A 16,774-nucleotide genomic window follows, 5' to 3' on the forward strand; every position below is an offset into this window, starting at 1 on the left:
TGATAATGATTACCGTTGAGTAATAAAACTTTACCGAATCGCACTTACCGATCTATACTCGAAATATTGGGATAACTATTAACACAAGCATCGACTTGGTTAATCTTTTTCCTAGTTTCGCTAATTTATTCAGTCAAATATTTGTTCAGTTTGAGAAAAAAATCCATCGTTGCAGTGTAGTGTAAGAGGAGCGACAGCGACTGATTAAGACTCTCGTATAACGACAGTTTGTCGTCCGGTATAAGTGATTTCTCAAGTTGATTATACGCCATCGCGGATTCAATCGGGCGAACCGAGTCTGTCACTCAAAATATGACGTACCTACCGCTTCCATCTATTTATCTTGAACACGCTATAAGCCCATCTACGAGTTGAAGCGAACGATAGAATAAACTAAAAATAAAATCAAAAAGACGAAATAACAAAAAATGAAGAATTAGAAAAAGCGACAACTCGCACGCAAGTGAATCCGTCAAATCAGATAAATAATTACGCCGTGGAATAATATTCTATGAGCGGACTGAATTTTTGTTAGACGATCACTTGACCAGAAAAAGAAAAAGAACGTTTTTTTTTTCTTTTCAAATTTTTCTTTTTTTTCTTTTTTCTTCTTTCGTTGAATTAAATTATAATTGTACACCGTACATTATATGACGCCGGTGAATTGAGTGAAAAAAAAAATAATAAATGAAAGCGACTTTGGACTTATAATTAGATTCACAAGTGTAAAACGTCAGACTCTAATTAGAGAGTAAGTAAATAAGCTGAAGGATAAAGCTTCTCATACTCTTAATTCTTCCCTCGATGATCTCTATCTCTTTCTCTTTTTACCTCCCTCTCCGCTTTCCGTTTTGTGCGTTTGTTCGTTTCTTATTTCGAAGTATTCAGCATCCTGGCAGGCTTTTAAATTATATGAAAACGTAACCTTCGTTTCCTGAATCGATTAGAGGCCGTACCGCGAGTTGCTTTGCTTTATCTTCTCTATACCGGAGGTCTATGTGCGCGCAAACGTTGTGCCAGCTCGGTTAATTTCTTATCCGTCTTGGTAAAATAAAAATCAAATGAAAATAAATGAAACGAATGAAGAGAAAAAAAAAAAAAAAAAAAGGAAATACATTTTCTTACTTCGAGGAATATCTTTACCTGCGCTGCGATTATACGTACGTACGTACCTATACGTACCTATACGTACTTACGTACACCAACCGCAGGGAAGATCGCGGTTAGAAATGTGAACGCTATTTAAAAAATAGTTGCGTTTCAACTGCCGGTAAACTATTGTCCGTGAAATGTGAACATTAATAACCACTCGTTTTAGAGATAAGCAACACCGTGCGTATACGTATACGCGAATGTACGGATAGTGGAGAAGGTATATTGGGCTGCGCAACGTTATTTTTCGCATCCTGGGTATATATCGCGTCGTAGCTACCATAGCATATTATACTATCGCCACGTTGCGGAAAAGCTGCGGATACCTAAGTTATTCTCTCTCTGTATTTATAGGAGTTTTGTAACGCTGTATGCGACGAGGTTAAGTGGGCGAGACCCCGAGGAATAGGATGGTTAATATTATCGAGGTATACGATCGTTCCGGAGGTACCACAACCCGTGAAGCCTCGGTCCCCTCCGGGTAAAATCACGAGTCGATGAAAATTATCAAACTTAAACTAACTGCCGACTATTTTGAATTTCTGTCGCTGATCCCCCGCCGTCACGAGAAATAAAATAATTTCCGATCCGTGCCATTTTCCAATCTCTCGCAGTTTCGGGATGAAAAATTTCGAACTTTTTTCACCTTTCCGCATCGTCCGCTGCTGCCGCACCTCGGCTATGTGCCTCTACGTTTACATAGATGTTAAAAGTATACGTATAGGTACCTATGTATAAATATAACTTCATCTGACTTTTGCGAGAAGAAATCTTGTCACGCCCATATTTGCTCTGTTAAACCGTCTGCAACTGTGCAGCTGCACCTGTAACACTGTCCAATGTTCCTTTTGTACATTTTATTATTTACGTTTGATTTTTTCTCTCCATCTCTACGCTTCGAAGCGACGAACGATCGATTCGATCGTTTCATTGTCGGAGGATTGAGTTGTTCCGTGTATTTTAAATTTCATTCCGCTTTTTTAATTGATCATTTACGCTTTGACCGCGACGGTCAGCTCGGACGATCGCGGTGTTACAGATGATCGGTATGCGACGAGGAATTTGTGGAATCCAAACGCAGCAGGCGCAATAGTTAACACGTAATGATTGAATCGAAAAAAAGCAAAAAAAAAAAAAAAAAGATATTTCTTGAAAATGAGTGATGGGAAAACCAAATGGGAGCCGACGTTCCCTCGTGAACTGTATTTGGAGAATAAAAATTGAAACGAAAAGTGAGAAAAAAAAATTACATCGAAGGTATGGAAACCGCGTTTCAAAATGATCAACTACGCGCGGGGGAGGAGAGGGGGGGGGGGGGGGGGGGGGGTAGGTCAGATCGGAGGGAATGAGACGAAACTAAATATGAAAGGAAACGAAATTCATCGGCGTTGTCGGGGGCCCCGAGTTCATTACAATAAATATGTCGTTTACAAAATTTCGGATATTAGCATTTCAAAGGGAGACTTTTGGAATCTATGTGCGCGTGAAATCGATTAATATAATTTATAGATATCTGAACTAGCTGTATGGAGACTTAGATTATGAGATGTATGTATAGTATATACACTTGTATCTATTTATATACCCACCACTACGGTTTCGAAATGTTTCTTTTTTTTTTTTTTTCTTTTTTATTCTTTACTTTATTTATGATTGCCTTAAGGCGAGGTTAACTACCCGAATATGTTGGGTCAAATAATCTATGCTACCATTATATATATGCAGTTGTTTTTTATGAAGTGCGTAAAAATTAATTGCTTTTCAAACGAACGGTTAAACGAATTATATATATATATACGTAATATCGTTATATAAAAAGCGTATAGGTCAATCTGTGATTTTCGAATGAATCGTCTTCGAAAACAAGATAAATAAACATGTATATAATTAGAATATCCAAGACAGCATAGATTTCGAACTGATTTGATTCTCTTGTCCTTTTTTTGATTTTGCAGATATTACCCGACTTTCCTCTCTCGTACATATACGCGTGTCAAAAAAGATATGTAAAGATAAAATTTCAACGGGGATGGAAAAATTTTCTGACTTCTTTTTTTAACACACTTCTTTTTGTCTCTTATTTTTTTATTCCTCCGGTGAATTTTTCTAGTCTAGGTACTCCACTTCCTCTCGACGAGTGCTCTCGGCTGCCATAGCGTTAATATTAATACGTGGGACTGAAATTCACTCGTGTCATATTTGTCTCTCGTGCTCTCTTCGTACGTATATACCTGGGTATATGTATAAGCTCTCTGTAAATATTGTCGTACGACCGGTGAAGGTTTGCTTCGTCCATCTGGACCGCTCGGATGAGTCCTCAAACATATCTCAGAATTTCAAATACCAATATGCTTAGTATAATACTGGAACGTGATGAGGTACTATAAAATAGAATCGGCACGGATTCCAATGAGCTTCGCGTACGTACACGTCAACGTCGCTGTATTACTATTATTATCAATATGGTTCTTCACGATTTTGATTATTAATCGTTGACTCTTCCCTCATTTGTGTTTTTTTTATTCGTTTGTTATTTCGTTTGTCTTAACAAAATAATGAGAGGCGTTAGTGTGACATATTGCGAGACACGTCAATCGTTTATGCAGGTCGAATGAGTTTCCAAAATCCCTCAAGGCCCTCAAATCCCTCATCTTAATTTTTCGCGATCTTCTATAATCGGTATAGTACCAACCTTGCAGATGATATTCATTGCTCACTTCGACTCATTGTCAATGCTTTCAGTCCTCGTATTTTACATCAAACAATGAGGCGAGTCCGCACGCTGCACCTGCTTGAAGTATGATAATTCTGTCATGTATAGAATTTTCGAGAATGGAGCATAATTACAATATTCGTCGTGAACCGTTTGAGAAATACGGAAAAATTGAAGTGAATAAAAAACTGCTGACTTCTTTCAGGCTACGGAAATATCGCCCCGAGCTTTGAACTGCTTTTTTTTCCTCTCCAGTTTTCTTAGTGTACATTTTCGTGTTACTTCGGACGCGATTGAGAGCTGTGAACCGAGATGAAATAAAATGAAGCGAAGCGAAGGATCGAAGTTGTAAGTTTGAAATTTTACACGTTCGTATGCGACACGTGTGATAAGAGAATACATTAGTACAGTCATAGATATATTGAACGTACAGTACTGTGTACCGAATAAAAAAGCGTGTGTAATGAAAATTATATGCTAGCTTGAGGCGCATTTCTTTTTTATAATACGTATAGCTACATGTATAAGCGCGAGGTGTGAATATGATCGATAATTCCAAAGTTTTGGACAACGTTGCAAGCGTATATACTCGTCCGTATTTATGTGTAACTGCATGGTTTCGTATCCCTACTAGACGTACGGATATGTATACGCGTGTTATTTACGAGAGAAAAAGAACGGACATTAAGCATATAGATGTATAAAAATCAGCAGCACACGCCGCGCAAGGAATCCGATATACCATAAAACATATCACCGTCACGCGTGTCATAAAACGTAGGCAAAACGAAAATTATCGCTCTTCATTATTTTATTTTATTATCTCTTTTTTCTTGCTACATCCTCGAATATATCGATGACTCATTACCCAACTGAATATTCGGCTTGATTTGTAGAATCAGGATCCGATCGTAATCAAAATTACGCCATAGATACATATATTTGAAATCCTTGTGAGAGAAAGAAAAATTCGACTAAATTTTATGTGTGATTACGTACTGCGATAATGTGTCATAATTTTTATTCCACTTATTAATAAATTTAACTATATTATGATATTTACATTCAATTAGTTTTTCATATAATACATACGCACGTTTATATACAGCATTGCTTTTCCTTTTTTCTGTGCATTCAAATTTCGTTTTCGAGTTTGTTTCTTTTTTTTTTTTTTTTTGTCTTATACTTTTGTACTGGCCTATAAATTGTAACGAGTATTACGCTTTCATACCTAATCGTAATAATTTATAAAATTATTAAAGTAATTCAATAGACGGTGTATAAATTAAACAGCTTCCACTCGCTCGTATAAATTATTTATTTGAAGAAAATAATAAGAAAAAAAAAACACTGGCCATCGAATACGCGAGACTGGCGAATTTTCATCACTTTGCTGTGCAGGAAGAAAAATGTAAAAGAAAATATACATATTTCGTCGCATGATGTGAAAATAATTATAACCGATCACTGCGGAATCTAAGTAATTAGTAGTTATATGTACGTACATAAATATTATAAAATATCACGTGGTTTACTGGCACTTGAAAAAAAAAAAGTCTATGTACAATTTTTTATAATTAGTATACAGTGAAGAAGAAGAAGAAACGTTGAGAAAGATCATGTCTTTCTGGTCAGGTCTAAGGGAGGCCCAGTTTCAGTTTCTCGTTCCTTCGACTCGTCCTCGGTATCCGATGTTTTCTCTTCTTCCGATGTGGCGACTTCCGGTTCAGAATTACCCGTGCTTTTACCCCCCGTGACAGTTGCGTTTTTCATACTGAGGTCGATCGGGGCGTCTTGTTCCGGTCCTAACGACCTGAGAAACGCGATACTTTTGTCGCAAGATCCGGCTCTGTCTAATTCCGGTGGTGACCGAAGTACCTCTTCAGGTTTCGGGGAAGGCGTTGACCTCGGACTGACACTCTCGCTCGAGGAACTCTCGAGCAAACTTTTGACAGGTATCTGCGGAGGGTTCATGTGACCGACGTAGGGCATCATGAAACGTTGTTGGAACGGAAAATATGGCGTATTCAACAACTGCATGTGCGTTAAAGCTGGATGGAAGAAGGGAGGTCCTCTCCACATGGGAAACGACCTCGACGAATGATCCGGCCTCAGAAGTTCTTGGGGTCTCAATACTTGGGGGTCGGAATTGGATTGTTGTCTCAAAATATCAACGACTTGTGACGCGGACCGCGTTTGTATCTCGCCCAGTTCTCTCTTTGGCTGTTGTTGCAATCTCTCGTGATGGTTGTAACCGTGGTTGTTAACCATCGACGTTGTTGTGTTGTTGTTATTACTGTTGCTATTGTTGTTATTGTTAGCAGCGTCCAGCGGACTGAACGATTTTTCGTACGGCAGTTTCGGAGGTTTTAATCTTGTTTGAACCTGGTTCGATTGCTCCTGAAGAAGACAGTGGATCTTGAACCAATTTGAACGACGCCCGTAACGAGATCCTGACTTTGACATACCCACCATTAAACATTTACGTAAACGACACGCCTTGCAAGCGGTACGATTTTTCTTGTTTATCACGCAGATACCACCGTTCTTACATTCCGATATACTACCGAGGTTGTTGTACGTTCTACCAAAGAATGACTGAAACACAATAACGTTTAACAATGTTAAATTTATTTTACTTTATTTCGGATACATCGCGCTCCTGATTTTTTATCCTTCCTCATTTTTTTTCATTGTTCAATTGATATTTGCTATTATACGCTGCACCCTTACCTTGCAACCTTCGCACGTGAATGCTCCGAAATGAAATCCGGCGGCAGGTTCCCCGCAAACCCTGCAGAGCTGATTCATCTGGAATAAAAGAAAAGTCGCCTCTGTATATATGCGGTTGAAAAATTTTCTAAATCATTCCGATTGGTAAAATCGCGGAATTTCGCGACCGGAGTATCGACAAAATGGTGGTCGGAGTATCGGCAACCATACATAGGTGTATAATAACACCGACTATGTGCTGCCGGTACGGGTATTGTGTTATAAAAGCTGAAGAAATGGCTTCCTCGAGTCTCGGTTCCCGGTAATCAATAATTGCTTCTGGTAAGAGGTATATAACCAAAGTGCCAAGCACAATGGAAGTCTGCCGTAGCATGTGCGTTTACTGCCGACTTGGCGCCATGATATATTGTGATTAAGAAGCTAAGCCTAAGAAAAGACGCCGCACATACGTGCGGTCTATATAGTGTACCGCGTTTTACAGTGCGGCTCATCCTGCAAAAATTTCACATCTCGACTCCTTGTATTCCAGAATTTCATACGCGATGCACAAAGCCACGAAGATACGCAGCTACGTGTACGATACATAATATTACGTGTACGTTTTGCGGGCAACTTTTTAGCGATTTTCACCATGGATTATACATCAACGGTAGGCACGACATTAAAACGAGGATATACGCGCGCACGGGTATAGGTATATACGTGTGAGAAGGAATGTCCTGCGGGAGAGGAGCAAAAAACGGAAACGTCCAACACATGACGCCGAGTGTCACCTTGGGCAGACAGCAGCGGCAGCGGCAGCAAGAGCATCAGAGACGATCTAATCCTCATCGCATCTTACTATCCGTCATCCCGCAGGAGTTCATGCTCCAGGCAATTTCGCTTTGTTATATTCTCCGCTTTGGCTCTTTGCGGAATTTGTATTATATGTGCGTTCAGAAATTACGAGTGAATTTATCTTCGCGATTCCCGCCTGTGTGTTTCATGGTACCATTCAACAAGAAAATGGGAACTCTTCTGTTTCAAAAAAAAAAATCCCTTTCGGATCGGGTGGCGACCTTGTGCTGTGAATATATCTTTCATTTTCTATAGCTATAAAAGTCATTGAATCAATACGGAGAAAAAATTTGTCGAGATGATCCTCACCACGTCGGTATTAGCAGAAACTGAAGAAACAGGTGTGACCGTAGAGGAAGTTAAAGTTGCGGATGGGGTCCACCACCTGACAGGGGAAATAGCGTCGCCCGGAGCACTCGCCCCCGCGACCCCCGCCGCCTGGATTTCCCCCAGGTCCATTCGCCCCCCTATTCACCGTGGCTTTTGATTTCCGTCGTCATTTTTTATACCTTATAACATGCATTTTCATGAACGTCCTTCCTGATGATCGGATCAACCGAATTAAAAAATATTAAAGATTATATGTTTCACAACCGGTTCGACTTATTTATTTGGTTCTTTACTTATTTATTTATTTGTTTATTTATTTAACGTATGGAAGGAATTTAATCGTATGCGTTCACATTCTCATTATGAATTCTCGATTAATTTCAATTTAATAGTTCATTTCATTTAGTTTATTTATCTAGTTATAAATTACACACGTGTCCCCATTCAAGTGCTGATTATTTACCCGCGGTGGGAATAGCCGGTGGTTAATTTAAATACTGCCTGCATATCCGCTATTAAAGATATTATTTCTTCTGAAAACTGTTCCTTTTAACATGCCGATTCATTAACGAGAATTATCGTCATTCAATAATGGAATCTATTATTTCAGGTTCGGTGAAACCGTCGTCTCCTGCACTTTCTTGCGTACGTATACGACCCGTATAACATTCGTTTCGAAAACCTTCTTATGCGCACATACTTTATCGATTGTGTCTTCGATCAGTCTTAATCCTCATCGATTTCTTCCGGCAACACATAAAACGACGTAATCACTTGTACAATCTGTATAACGTTGAACGTGCGAACACTTTTCATAAAACTAATTTTCAGTCTCTAAATAAAATGAAAAGTAATTGATGCGTACGTGCATAAGACAAATGTACGTATCTGCAGCGTGCACAATTTTTATCGCACGTGGTTAGTCAAACGATCGTCGCGAGTATAATCGTCTCATACGCAATTTGGTTTGTCTGTTAGAGATATCACGGAACGACGACGATGACATGTATACGTTCCTCTCTTTTACGGTTCCTTACTATTGATTGAATGAAAATAAAGAAATAAAAATGGATAAAAATTCAAAAAACATTGGAGCACATGAGATGATTATTCTAACATAATGGGATACACCTTGCGATATTACAGGGATTAGAACGCGTCGGATGTACGTGCAATCTGGTACCGTGCGTCCGTGGAGCACGTGGTCGCGAGACTGAGCCCCTCTACCTCGAGTTCCGAGTTAGCCCATCTCCAGAGTCAATCCTTTGGTAGGATAGCAAGAGAAAAGTAGCAGTAGTAGTAATGGTATAGGTATATGTACGTATATCTAGATATGTATAGATATAGATATATAGAGTCCTTATCACACACTCCTCGGCACTTCGACTCTTAGATATATATCTGCCGTTACCTCCCATCCCCCACTCATTTTATGCTATGTATATATAATATCCGATGTGTGTCCACCTTTTTCTTCTTCTTCTTCTTCTTCTTCTTCTTTGTATTCTTCTTCTTCTTTTACTTCTACTTCTTATACTTCTTCTTGAAATTCATCCCCCCCCCCCCCCACCCCTTTCCTACTCTTTCAACCTGCGAGATGCAGACTGACCTCTCCCACCAAAGACGCTTATATATTTCTCTCTCTCTATCGAAAGGTAGGTGTATACATTAATGTATAATGTAACTTCAGGCCGAGCCTACATCGATGATGAGGTTCAACCTGCCAACTAGGAGGTCGAGACTTGAGGACACTCCCAGTTCAGAGTTGCGAAGAGAATTATTATCGGACATATATACATGTGGAACACTGTTCGAGAGCTCTCCTCTATAAGATTTTACAATCACAGAAATTTATCGATTTCAGGTTTCCTTTATTTTCTGTTCCTACCATGAGAATTATCATTATACGATACACAATATCATCAAATTATTGCCCAGAGCTTCAACCCATTAATTTAATTACAATTATTCTCAATCAGATAAAATCCACACGGGTATTATATGCATGATAGTGCTCGCGAAGCGGAGACTTCAACGCCCGCATAGGTTTTTTTCCGTCCGCCGTTATAAAAGCGTTGAAGTCTCCGTATTAACGTGATATACGTGTGTATACGCGCCTGGATGTAGGATGATACTTGTTTTTCATATGCATATGAAATAATTGTTTTTAACTAGACAGATGAAGGTCGGAATTTATCATAGTGTTTAATGGATTGATATCCGTCTTGCGTGAGTGACAGTTTGACGTTTTCGAAAAGCAGTGCCGTAATTGGACGAGACGAGTTATAATTAATGTATTAATGAATGAATTACGTGATTATATATGAAACGACATTTACGCTCGTACGTAGGTACGGTATTACCTCATGCATGGGGATTTAATTTTAGGTGACATCCCGCGTATTGCCAGAGATTTTCTCATATACAAAAATAGACGAATATACACGGTGTACATTAGGATTAAAAGGGAAACGTGCACGTGTGAGTTGAAATTATACGCTTCGATAGGTGATATCATCACTATATTGTATACATATGTGCGGTATATAAGATGTAATTTGTACACAGTACGTATACATTTTATACATACACACTCGGTATTTTCGTAGTAGTACGTATATACTTGGAACAGATAAGTGGGAGGAGCTCGATTTAAGCCAATAGAAAATCGCTGCCACCCACGATGTGATAAAAATGAATTTATCACTTAAATCACCGCCTACGCCATTGCCCGATTCTCAATATATGCAACGAAGTATTCCCCCAGCATCCCGGGAGAGGTCCCTAGCTGTCGGGTTAATCTCCGAGATGCAATGCTAGGTCAGTTATTTTTTTTTTTTTTTTGTCCAATAAGTCCCTACCTCTACTTTATGTATGTAAAAAATAGACGGTTATTTTCACAAAATATCATACAGTTTATACATAAATACATAATTGTACATTCCGTTATAATTGCATATTTTACATATCGTATTATATATAATTATGTAACATGGTAAATAAATAATCGTTGTCTAATATGATGATAGGATAAAAATTTTCTTCTCGTATTACAAAATGAACCCTATATATCGTAATTTGCAGGAGCGATAAAAAAAAAAAAAAAGGAACGGAAGAAAAAATGATTAATTGCTAACAGATCTGCTTCCGCTCCCCGAATTCGATCCTCTGTGTCTGGCGTTAACTGCTGCTGGATTGGGCGCATTATGAGCAGTTTCCAAATTAGAAACAGGTTTATTAATCAGTGGCGCTATCCCGTTGTAATAATGCTCATAGACGTCTTTACCATAGTTTCTGACGGTTCCTCCCCCGGCTGGAATTTCAACATTTGTGATCATCATCTGTCGATGAAGGTCACTCGCAGCCGCAGTTGGATTGGTCCGCTGGTGAGTCTGAATTTCTTTATTATCTGCAACGTGATCTCCGAGTCCTTGAGGAATATTCTGGACCGGTAAGGCAACGTTCATAGCTTGGAGGGAATTGAAACTCTGCATGACCAACTGAGATGCTACAGACATTGTTAAAGAATTGACGACCGTCCCTGGAACTGATACAGGAATTTGAACTGGAACTGGACTCGGCATTGCTGGCAACACAGTCGTCTGGCTTCTCCTGGATTTCAGGTTTATACCGGCATCGGTTGGCTGGAGTACCGGAAGTGTGGCTGTTTGGGATCTGTGTTTCCTCATAGGAACTTGGGGACTTTTTGGCTTGAAATTTGACGTTTCGATATTTCCTGAATCTGGATTATTCTGGCCACTGGCCATTTCCGGAGAAATCGTGTAGCCGTTTCCCATATTAGTAGACGTACTTACTAAGGAATTATTTGGACTCTGCACGTTGCCGGTCTTCGAATTCCGACTGGGTGAAGATCGATGACCGTTGGACAATTTTTCTGTGTTGGAAGATTTTCGTTGGCTTTTTGACTTCCGGTTTCCAGAATTAGACCGACTAGGACTTGATTTCGACGGGCTTTGACGTGCACTCGATTCTCCGGAACCGTTTTGGGCTTGATTTTGTCCAGAATTCTGACGATTGTTATTGTCGTAATGATCGAGAACACCAAAACCTGAATATCCCTGAGGAATATTGTGCGCCTTCTGCAGATCGGTTACCTCCGGAAGCCGGTAGTTATCCGGTGCTATCAATTTGACAGCCAGATTCGGATCACCGTTTGGAAAATTGGCACTTTTGGCTATTGCGTGACGTTCCTTTGCCACCTTAGGCGCGAAAGGATTCCTGCGTTCGATCGGTTTCGGCGTAGCGTATCCGGGCTTTTTCACGTACTCAGGAATTTTATGATCGTGTGATTTTTTCGAATTCGATGAACTTCTTTCCCCAGCCGTAGTCAACTTCGCGCTCTCCCTTCGCTCGGGAAAATGCTTTCCCCGCATGTTCAAAGGTTCGGCGTTATCGGAAAAATTTTCCTCCTCTGTTCCCTCATTTTTTTCCTCTTCTTCTTCCTCGTCCTCGTTCTCCTCTCTTATCGCGCTCGACTGTATCCATTCGCGAATACGATCTTTTTTACGCGATCGATCCACCGTTGTTTCGATACCATACTGAGTCAAGGTAAAAAGCAGTTGGTTCTTCTCTTCCAACGAACTGTGGAAGCTGTACATCGAAGGACAGAGCTCATCTCTTTCGTCGGCGCCACCTAAGCAAACGAATGAAAATTTTTGTTTGAAAGATTCTTGGGATGGTTGCGACGCTTCAGAAAATCAGAATTCACCGTTCAAGGCTTTTTCAGCCCCGAGTTTCGCCAACCATCTATCGTCGAGGTATTTATTTACTTCAAAGACGGTAACTGGTCGTTTTTCTTGCTTAGGGTCTAACAGTCTTTTGAACATTCTGGAAACAGTAGATTATTAATGAGCACGCAATATGAGAAAAATAAAAGGAACATCCAATAATTAGACTTACCTCTGGGCTCTGGAGGTGATGAGCTGAAAAAGTTTAGGTTTTTTGGCGATATTCAGCGTCGCCGAATGCCAGTTAAGGTACCTTGCGTACCTCGGATCATCCGTGGCCGCTTTTTGCCAGGGTAAACATCCAGTAAGACAGACGAAAATAACAATTCCAAACTGCCAAACGTCGTGAGCAGTTAGAGCCCTGAGAAAAAGAGAGAACATCTTTGCTCTGAAATGGTGGATTCCTTTTGGAACCCGGAAATCGCGAGATTACTTACTTGTAGGCTTCGTCGGTATCGATCTGGAGGACTTCCGGTGGTGAATAAGGTAGCCATTCGTTGTGTCTTCTGACAACTGTGTTCACCCTTCGAGTCTCGCCAAAATCGCATAGTTTTATTCGAGAGAAATCACTTTTGAAGACAAGGATATTGTCAAGTTTTATATCCCTGTGCACCAGTTCCCTGCTGTGAATGTGGTGAACCGCTGCTGCTAGTTGTCTCGCAACTCTTTTTGCGTGAAGTTCGCCCAGGCCAGTTTCGGTAACGTTGGATGTGAGGTCGCCTGAATAAATAAAAATAAAAAGAAAGAATATCAGAAACGCTCTTACATTTTTTTATATCCAGATTTTCGTATTCTCTTTTTCTCTCTCATATCTGCGTTATACCTAGGGGCGCGTATTCCTGGCTGAATACAAAAAAACCAGCAGTTTCGAAGGCGACATCGTAAGTTGTTATTATATTCCTATGCGCTGATAGATGAAGACCGTAGTGAAATTCTCTGTAGAAATCCGATATACTTGTATACGGTTTTGGAAGTGCTTTTAGTACCATTTCAGTTTGTGTACTTCTGTGCTCCGTAAGTAGAATTTTACCGAACCATCCCTCGCCCACGATTTGAAGTATATCAAATTCATCGCCCAAGTTCACCTAGAAAACAATGAAAATTTATACTGTTTTTCATTATGAGTTGTTAAGTAAATTCAAAGCTTGGCCACCTTCCAGCGTACTAGTACGTTATATTTCTCCTGGTGATGAGTAATCTGAAGGAATCTCTGAACCCAGACTGGTTCATTGGCCACTTTTTCATGTCTCACATCATCCAGGGACTATATTAATCTAATTCTTATGGTGTACGGTCATTTATCTCTCTGGTACCTTCCAGACAAGACGATGTATGATTGAATTGAGAAACTTGTTTTTTAAAAACGATACTTTTTCACGAGCGAGATTTTGTCACTCCTGCAATTAGCAAAGCTCGTTGAAATATCAGAGTTCAGACCAATATTTGATATAGTTTACACCAAAGCACCGAAACCGATCTCCTACATATGAGATCAATTATACAAGAGAAAATTGTAAACGTGGGCAGTGTTTATTTGTCTTTCAAAATAACTTTTACCGTCTGCAGCTGCTAACGCTACGAAAGCTCCTACATGTATTTTCTGTTAATATCGTCAGCTGTGGAAATTCAAAATTGCATAAATTATCAATTTCGAAACGACGAATTTGTCCATGAGATGACACGGAGAATCAAAATTTCATTTTCGTTTCATTTTCATTTTTATTGTCATCAGCAGCTTTCCAAATAGAGTTCAGAATATCTCCAAATCGATGTACGTGAACAGAAACAATTTTTCGATTACCCCGGTGGATTTAAAACTGAAGAGAAAAAAATTGGTCGAATTCAGTTGGAGTTCAAGTAATGTACAAGTCTGGACCAAACTGTCGAGACTTATGAGCATTGGAGTAGACATAGTCTGCAGCAGGCGTGGTTCTATTTCTGATTCTATTTCTGTGACACTCAACAGCGCGGCATGTTAAACAAGAGCAATGCAGAAATAGGAAGAGCACGGCATCTCTCTGATCACTTCGAGGAAATGAAACCCACCGTATGATGGAAAAACCGGTATAACAAAATAGTTTCTTTTAAATTTCTAATGATTTTTGCAATTCTTACCTTTTCAAGTTCAAATTCTCGTATCCTGTGAATCGATCCCCCGATAGCTTTTTTCATCAGACTCATGATCTCAGGGTGTAGTAATTCGTCCAGATATGATAAATAATATTTTTACTCTAATCCGACCTTGGATTTTGCGTCGATCCGCGTCAAGTACGTATGATATTCTGTATAATCGAGCAACGAAAAACGGTTTAATAAACTAGGATTATTGCCATACTTTGTTTGTAATAGGATTATATGTTATGGTTGATAAATCTGGCCCCTCGCCAGCAATGAAGATTCTGTAATTCTGGGATATATTATCTCATAAAATAGAACATTTCTAATTTCCGTCCTTTAACTCATCTAAATTTCACCCTGAATTCTTCAATCCAACGAGACAGATATTCGTTATTTTATGTCCCGGAGATTATCATTCGGTATAGCGAACAACAAAAGATTTCGAAACCGTTTGAAATGATCACTCGGCTCTTAGCCAAAGTGCCGAATTGGTGAACATCGTCACTATAGTATGCTATGTGAAAAAAAAAAAATAATCGTGACTATTCGACATTGAATATTACTCAAGGATTTTTTTTCATCACAGATATTTTATTGAGCCTAATCCAAATCCAAAAATTTGCCGAGATTCCCCTAACTTTCATTACCAAGACGTCGATAACGTTTCATACAACACCACAATTTTTAATTTTGACCGCTACACGTGTTTATTCTATCTTTTAAACCGCCTGTTCACGATTTATTTAAACAACTTCCGCGTCATGCTTTTACCACGTCATTGGGAACCCCAACGCTTCTTTCAAATTTATTTTTGTTTCTTAAACAATTTCTCTGTTTGTCAGTTGTATACCTTTTTTATTATATATTTTGAGTTTCTGCACTTCGTGAATTGTGATCCGTACACCGGATGGATTGTTTCATCAGATTTCTGTGATTTTCGTCAATTCTAAATACTCGCCCACCTGCATTACACTTTCACGATGCAAAATCACAAATAGCACCCTAGGCTTTATATGAAGCAGTGCAACGCATCTCGAAAAAATAACTTTCAATTATAATAATGACGGTAATGAAGACAAGCGAAGATATTATTTCATCCCATCTTCGAGTCCTACTCGCGTACACTTTAAACTTGATTAATAATCTGATTTGATATACTTAAAGCTTGAAACCACACTCCGATTAATCGAACAATTGTGAATTTTCGTATGCTGCACGATTTTAATTAATTATTTTATTTCGGTGAAATTCACTGCACTTAAAATCCCCGGATTATGTGATAATTGTTTGCTCAGCTATATCTATATTCTACTATGAGTTTGGTTTCGTGCTTGCAGTATTTATAAAATGCCGACCGGAAAGCGACTGAGCTGATGTTGGCGGCTGGCCGGTTTGGCTTGTGGCTTATAATTCTCAACTCCGCGCTTTGCTCAACTGGCCACATTCAAAAGCAGAAGTCGCCGTCGCAGTGCTTGAATTATAACTATATATATATCCTCGAAAACGAAATTTCATCCATTTTCAGCATACAAATACATATGTTTATTCCCTGATATATTATACCCTTTCACAGTCTTGATATTACTGTAAGACGTATACGGTATACATGGATGTATTGTATGCTATTGGGAATGGTCCACCTAGATTTTTTGACGCATGAAAATAAAGATGTCCAGTATTGGTAAAAAGATGACTTTATTATTTTTTATTTCATTTCATTTTTTCTATTCCACTAGTCCTTCATGAAATGATTGAAAATTGAATTATGCCCCGTCCCGGCGCGAGCTCGTTCTGTATTATAGATAGAAAAGTGACTTGAACTTAATACCCATGTAATAATATTTATAGTTTAATTGAGACCCACTTAAAACTGTGAAAACTGTCTAGCCTCGATTCTCAGAATTCGAGCTTTAGAGAACAATTTTAAAGTGTCGTAATAGTTTCTCTAAATAGCGCGGTTTTGTGTAGAGCTAAGAAACGCATCAGGCTTCCGTGATACGCAAATTCTGTCCTGATGTGTCCGTCCAATGCTAGTTAATGATTCAAAAAGGAGATGGTCCAATCTTATCTGTCGTTTGAAGAAAACGCGCGCTCTTAATATTATAAGCAATTTCGAAATCCCACCAGGGTCTATGAAAGTCTG

General features: G+C 39.2%; 2 protein-coding genes across 4 annotated transcripts; both read right to left on the reverse strand.

The window, feature by feature from the left end:
• Positions 1 to 4,643: 4,643 nt before the first annotated feature.
• LOC105689480 (nuclear receptor subfamily 1 group D member 2-like) lies at positions 4,644 to 8,994 on the reverse strand. Of its 2 annotated transcripts, XM_048649397.1 has the most exons (4): positions 7,745 to 8,994; positions 6,599 to 6,676; positions 6,338 to 6,463; positions 4,644 to 6,265 (listed from the first exon to the last, which is right to left on the reverse strand). In XM_048649397.1, exons 1-4 carry the CDS (start codon positions 7,892 to 7,894, stop codon positions 5,483 to 5,485), a joined length of 1,137 nt encoding a protein of 378 aa, XP_048505354.1. In that variant the 5' UTR covers positions 7,895 to 8,994; the 3' UTR covers positions 4,644 to 5,482. The 2 variants fall into 2 exon arrangements, with proteins under 2 accessions (XP_048505354.1, XP_012261937.2); XM_012406514.3 differs by having other exon boundaries at positions 4,645 to 6,463.
• Positions 8,995 to 10,659: 1,665 nt separating this feature from the next.
• On the reverse strand, positions 10,660 to 16,047 carry LOC105689479 (putative serine/threonine-protein kinase YPL150W). Of its 2 annotated transcripts, XM_012406511.2 has the most exons (7): positions 15,482 to 16,047; positions 14,629 to 14,795; positions 13,337 to 13,598; positions 12,951 to 13,233; positions 12,686 to 12,874; positions 12,495 to 12,613; positions 10,660 to 12,419 (listed from the first exon to the last, which is right to left on the reverse strand). In XM_012406511.2, exons 2-7 carry the CDS (start codon positions 14,692 to 14,694, stop codon positions 10,891 to 10,893), a joined length of 2,448 nt encoding a protein of 815 aa, XP_012261934.2. In that variant the 5' UTR covers positions 14,695 to 14,795; positions 15,482 to 16,047; the 3' UTR covers positions 10,660 to 10,890. The 2 variants fall into 2 exon arrangements, with proteins under 2 accessions (XP_012261934.2, XP_012261935.2); XM_012406512.2 differs by lacking the exons at positions 14,629 to 14,795; positions 15,482 to 16,047 and adding an exon at positions 13,667 to 14,117.
• Between the last annotated feature and the right edge of the window lie 727 nt (positions 16,048 to 16,774).

This window comes from Athalia rosae, chromosome 2, assembly GCF_917208135.1.
Source record: "Athalia rosae chromosome 2, iyAthRosa1.1, whole genome shotgun sequence".
Taxonomy (NCBI): Eukaryota; Metazoa; Arthropoda; class Insecta; order Hymenoptera; family Athaliidae; genus Athalia; species Athalia rosae.

Bases quoted from the DNA above. Each gene is read 5' to 3' on its own strand.
- LOC105689480 (XM_012406514.3), bottom strand. From the start codon at position 7,894: ATGGACCTGGGGGAAATCCAGGCGGCGGGGGTCGCGGGGGCGAGTGCT. The intron at 6,677-7,744 runs GTGAGGATCATC...CTTTTATTCCAG, and splicing joins TTTCTGCTAATACCGACGTG to ATGAATCAGCTCTGCAGGGT. The intron at 6,464-6,598 runs GTAAGGGTGCAG...ATTGTGTTTCAG, and splicing joins TCACGTGCGAAGGTTGCAAG to TCATTCTTTGGTAGAACGTA.
- LOC105689479 (XM_012406511.2), bottom strand. From the start codon at position 14,694: ATGAGTCTGATGAAAAAAGCTATCGGGGGATCGATTCACAGGATACGA. The intron at 12,614-12,685 runs GTAAGTCTAATT...TACTGTTTCCAG, and splicing joins ATCACCTCCAGAGCCCAGAG to AATGTTCAAAAGACTGTTAG. The intron at 12,420-12,494 runs GTGAATTCTGAT...TCGTTTGCTTAG, and splicing joins GGCTGAAAAAGCCTTGAACG to GTGGCGCCGACGAAAGAGAT.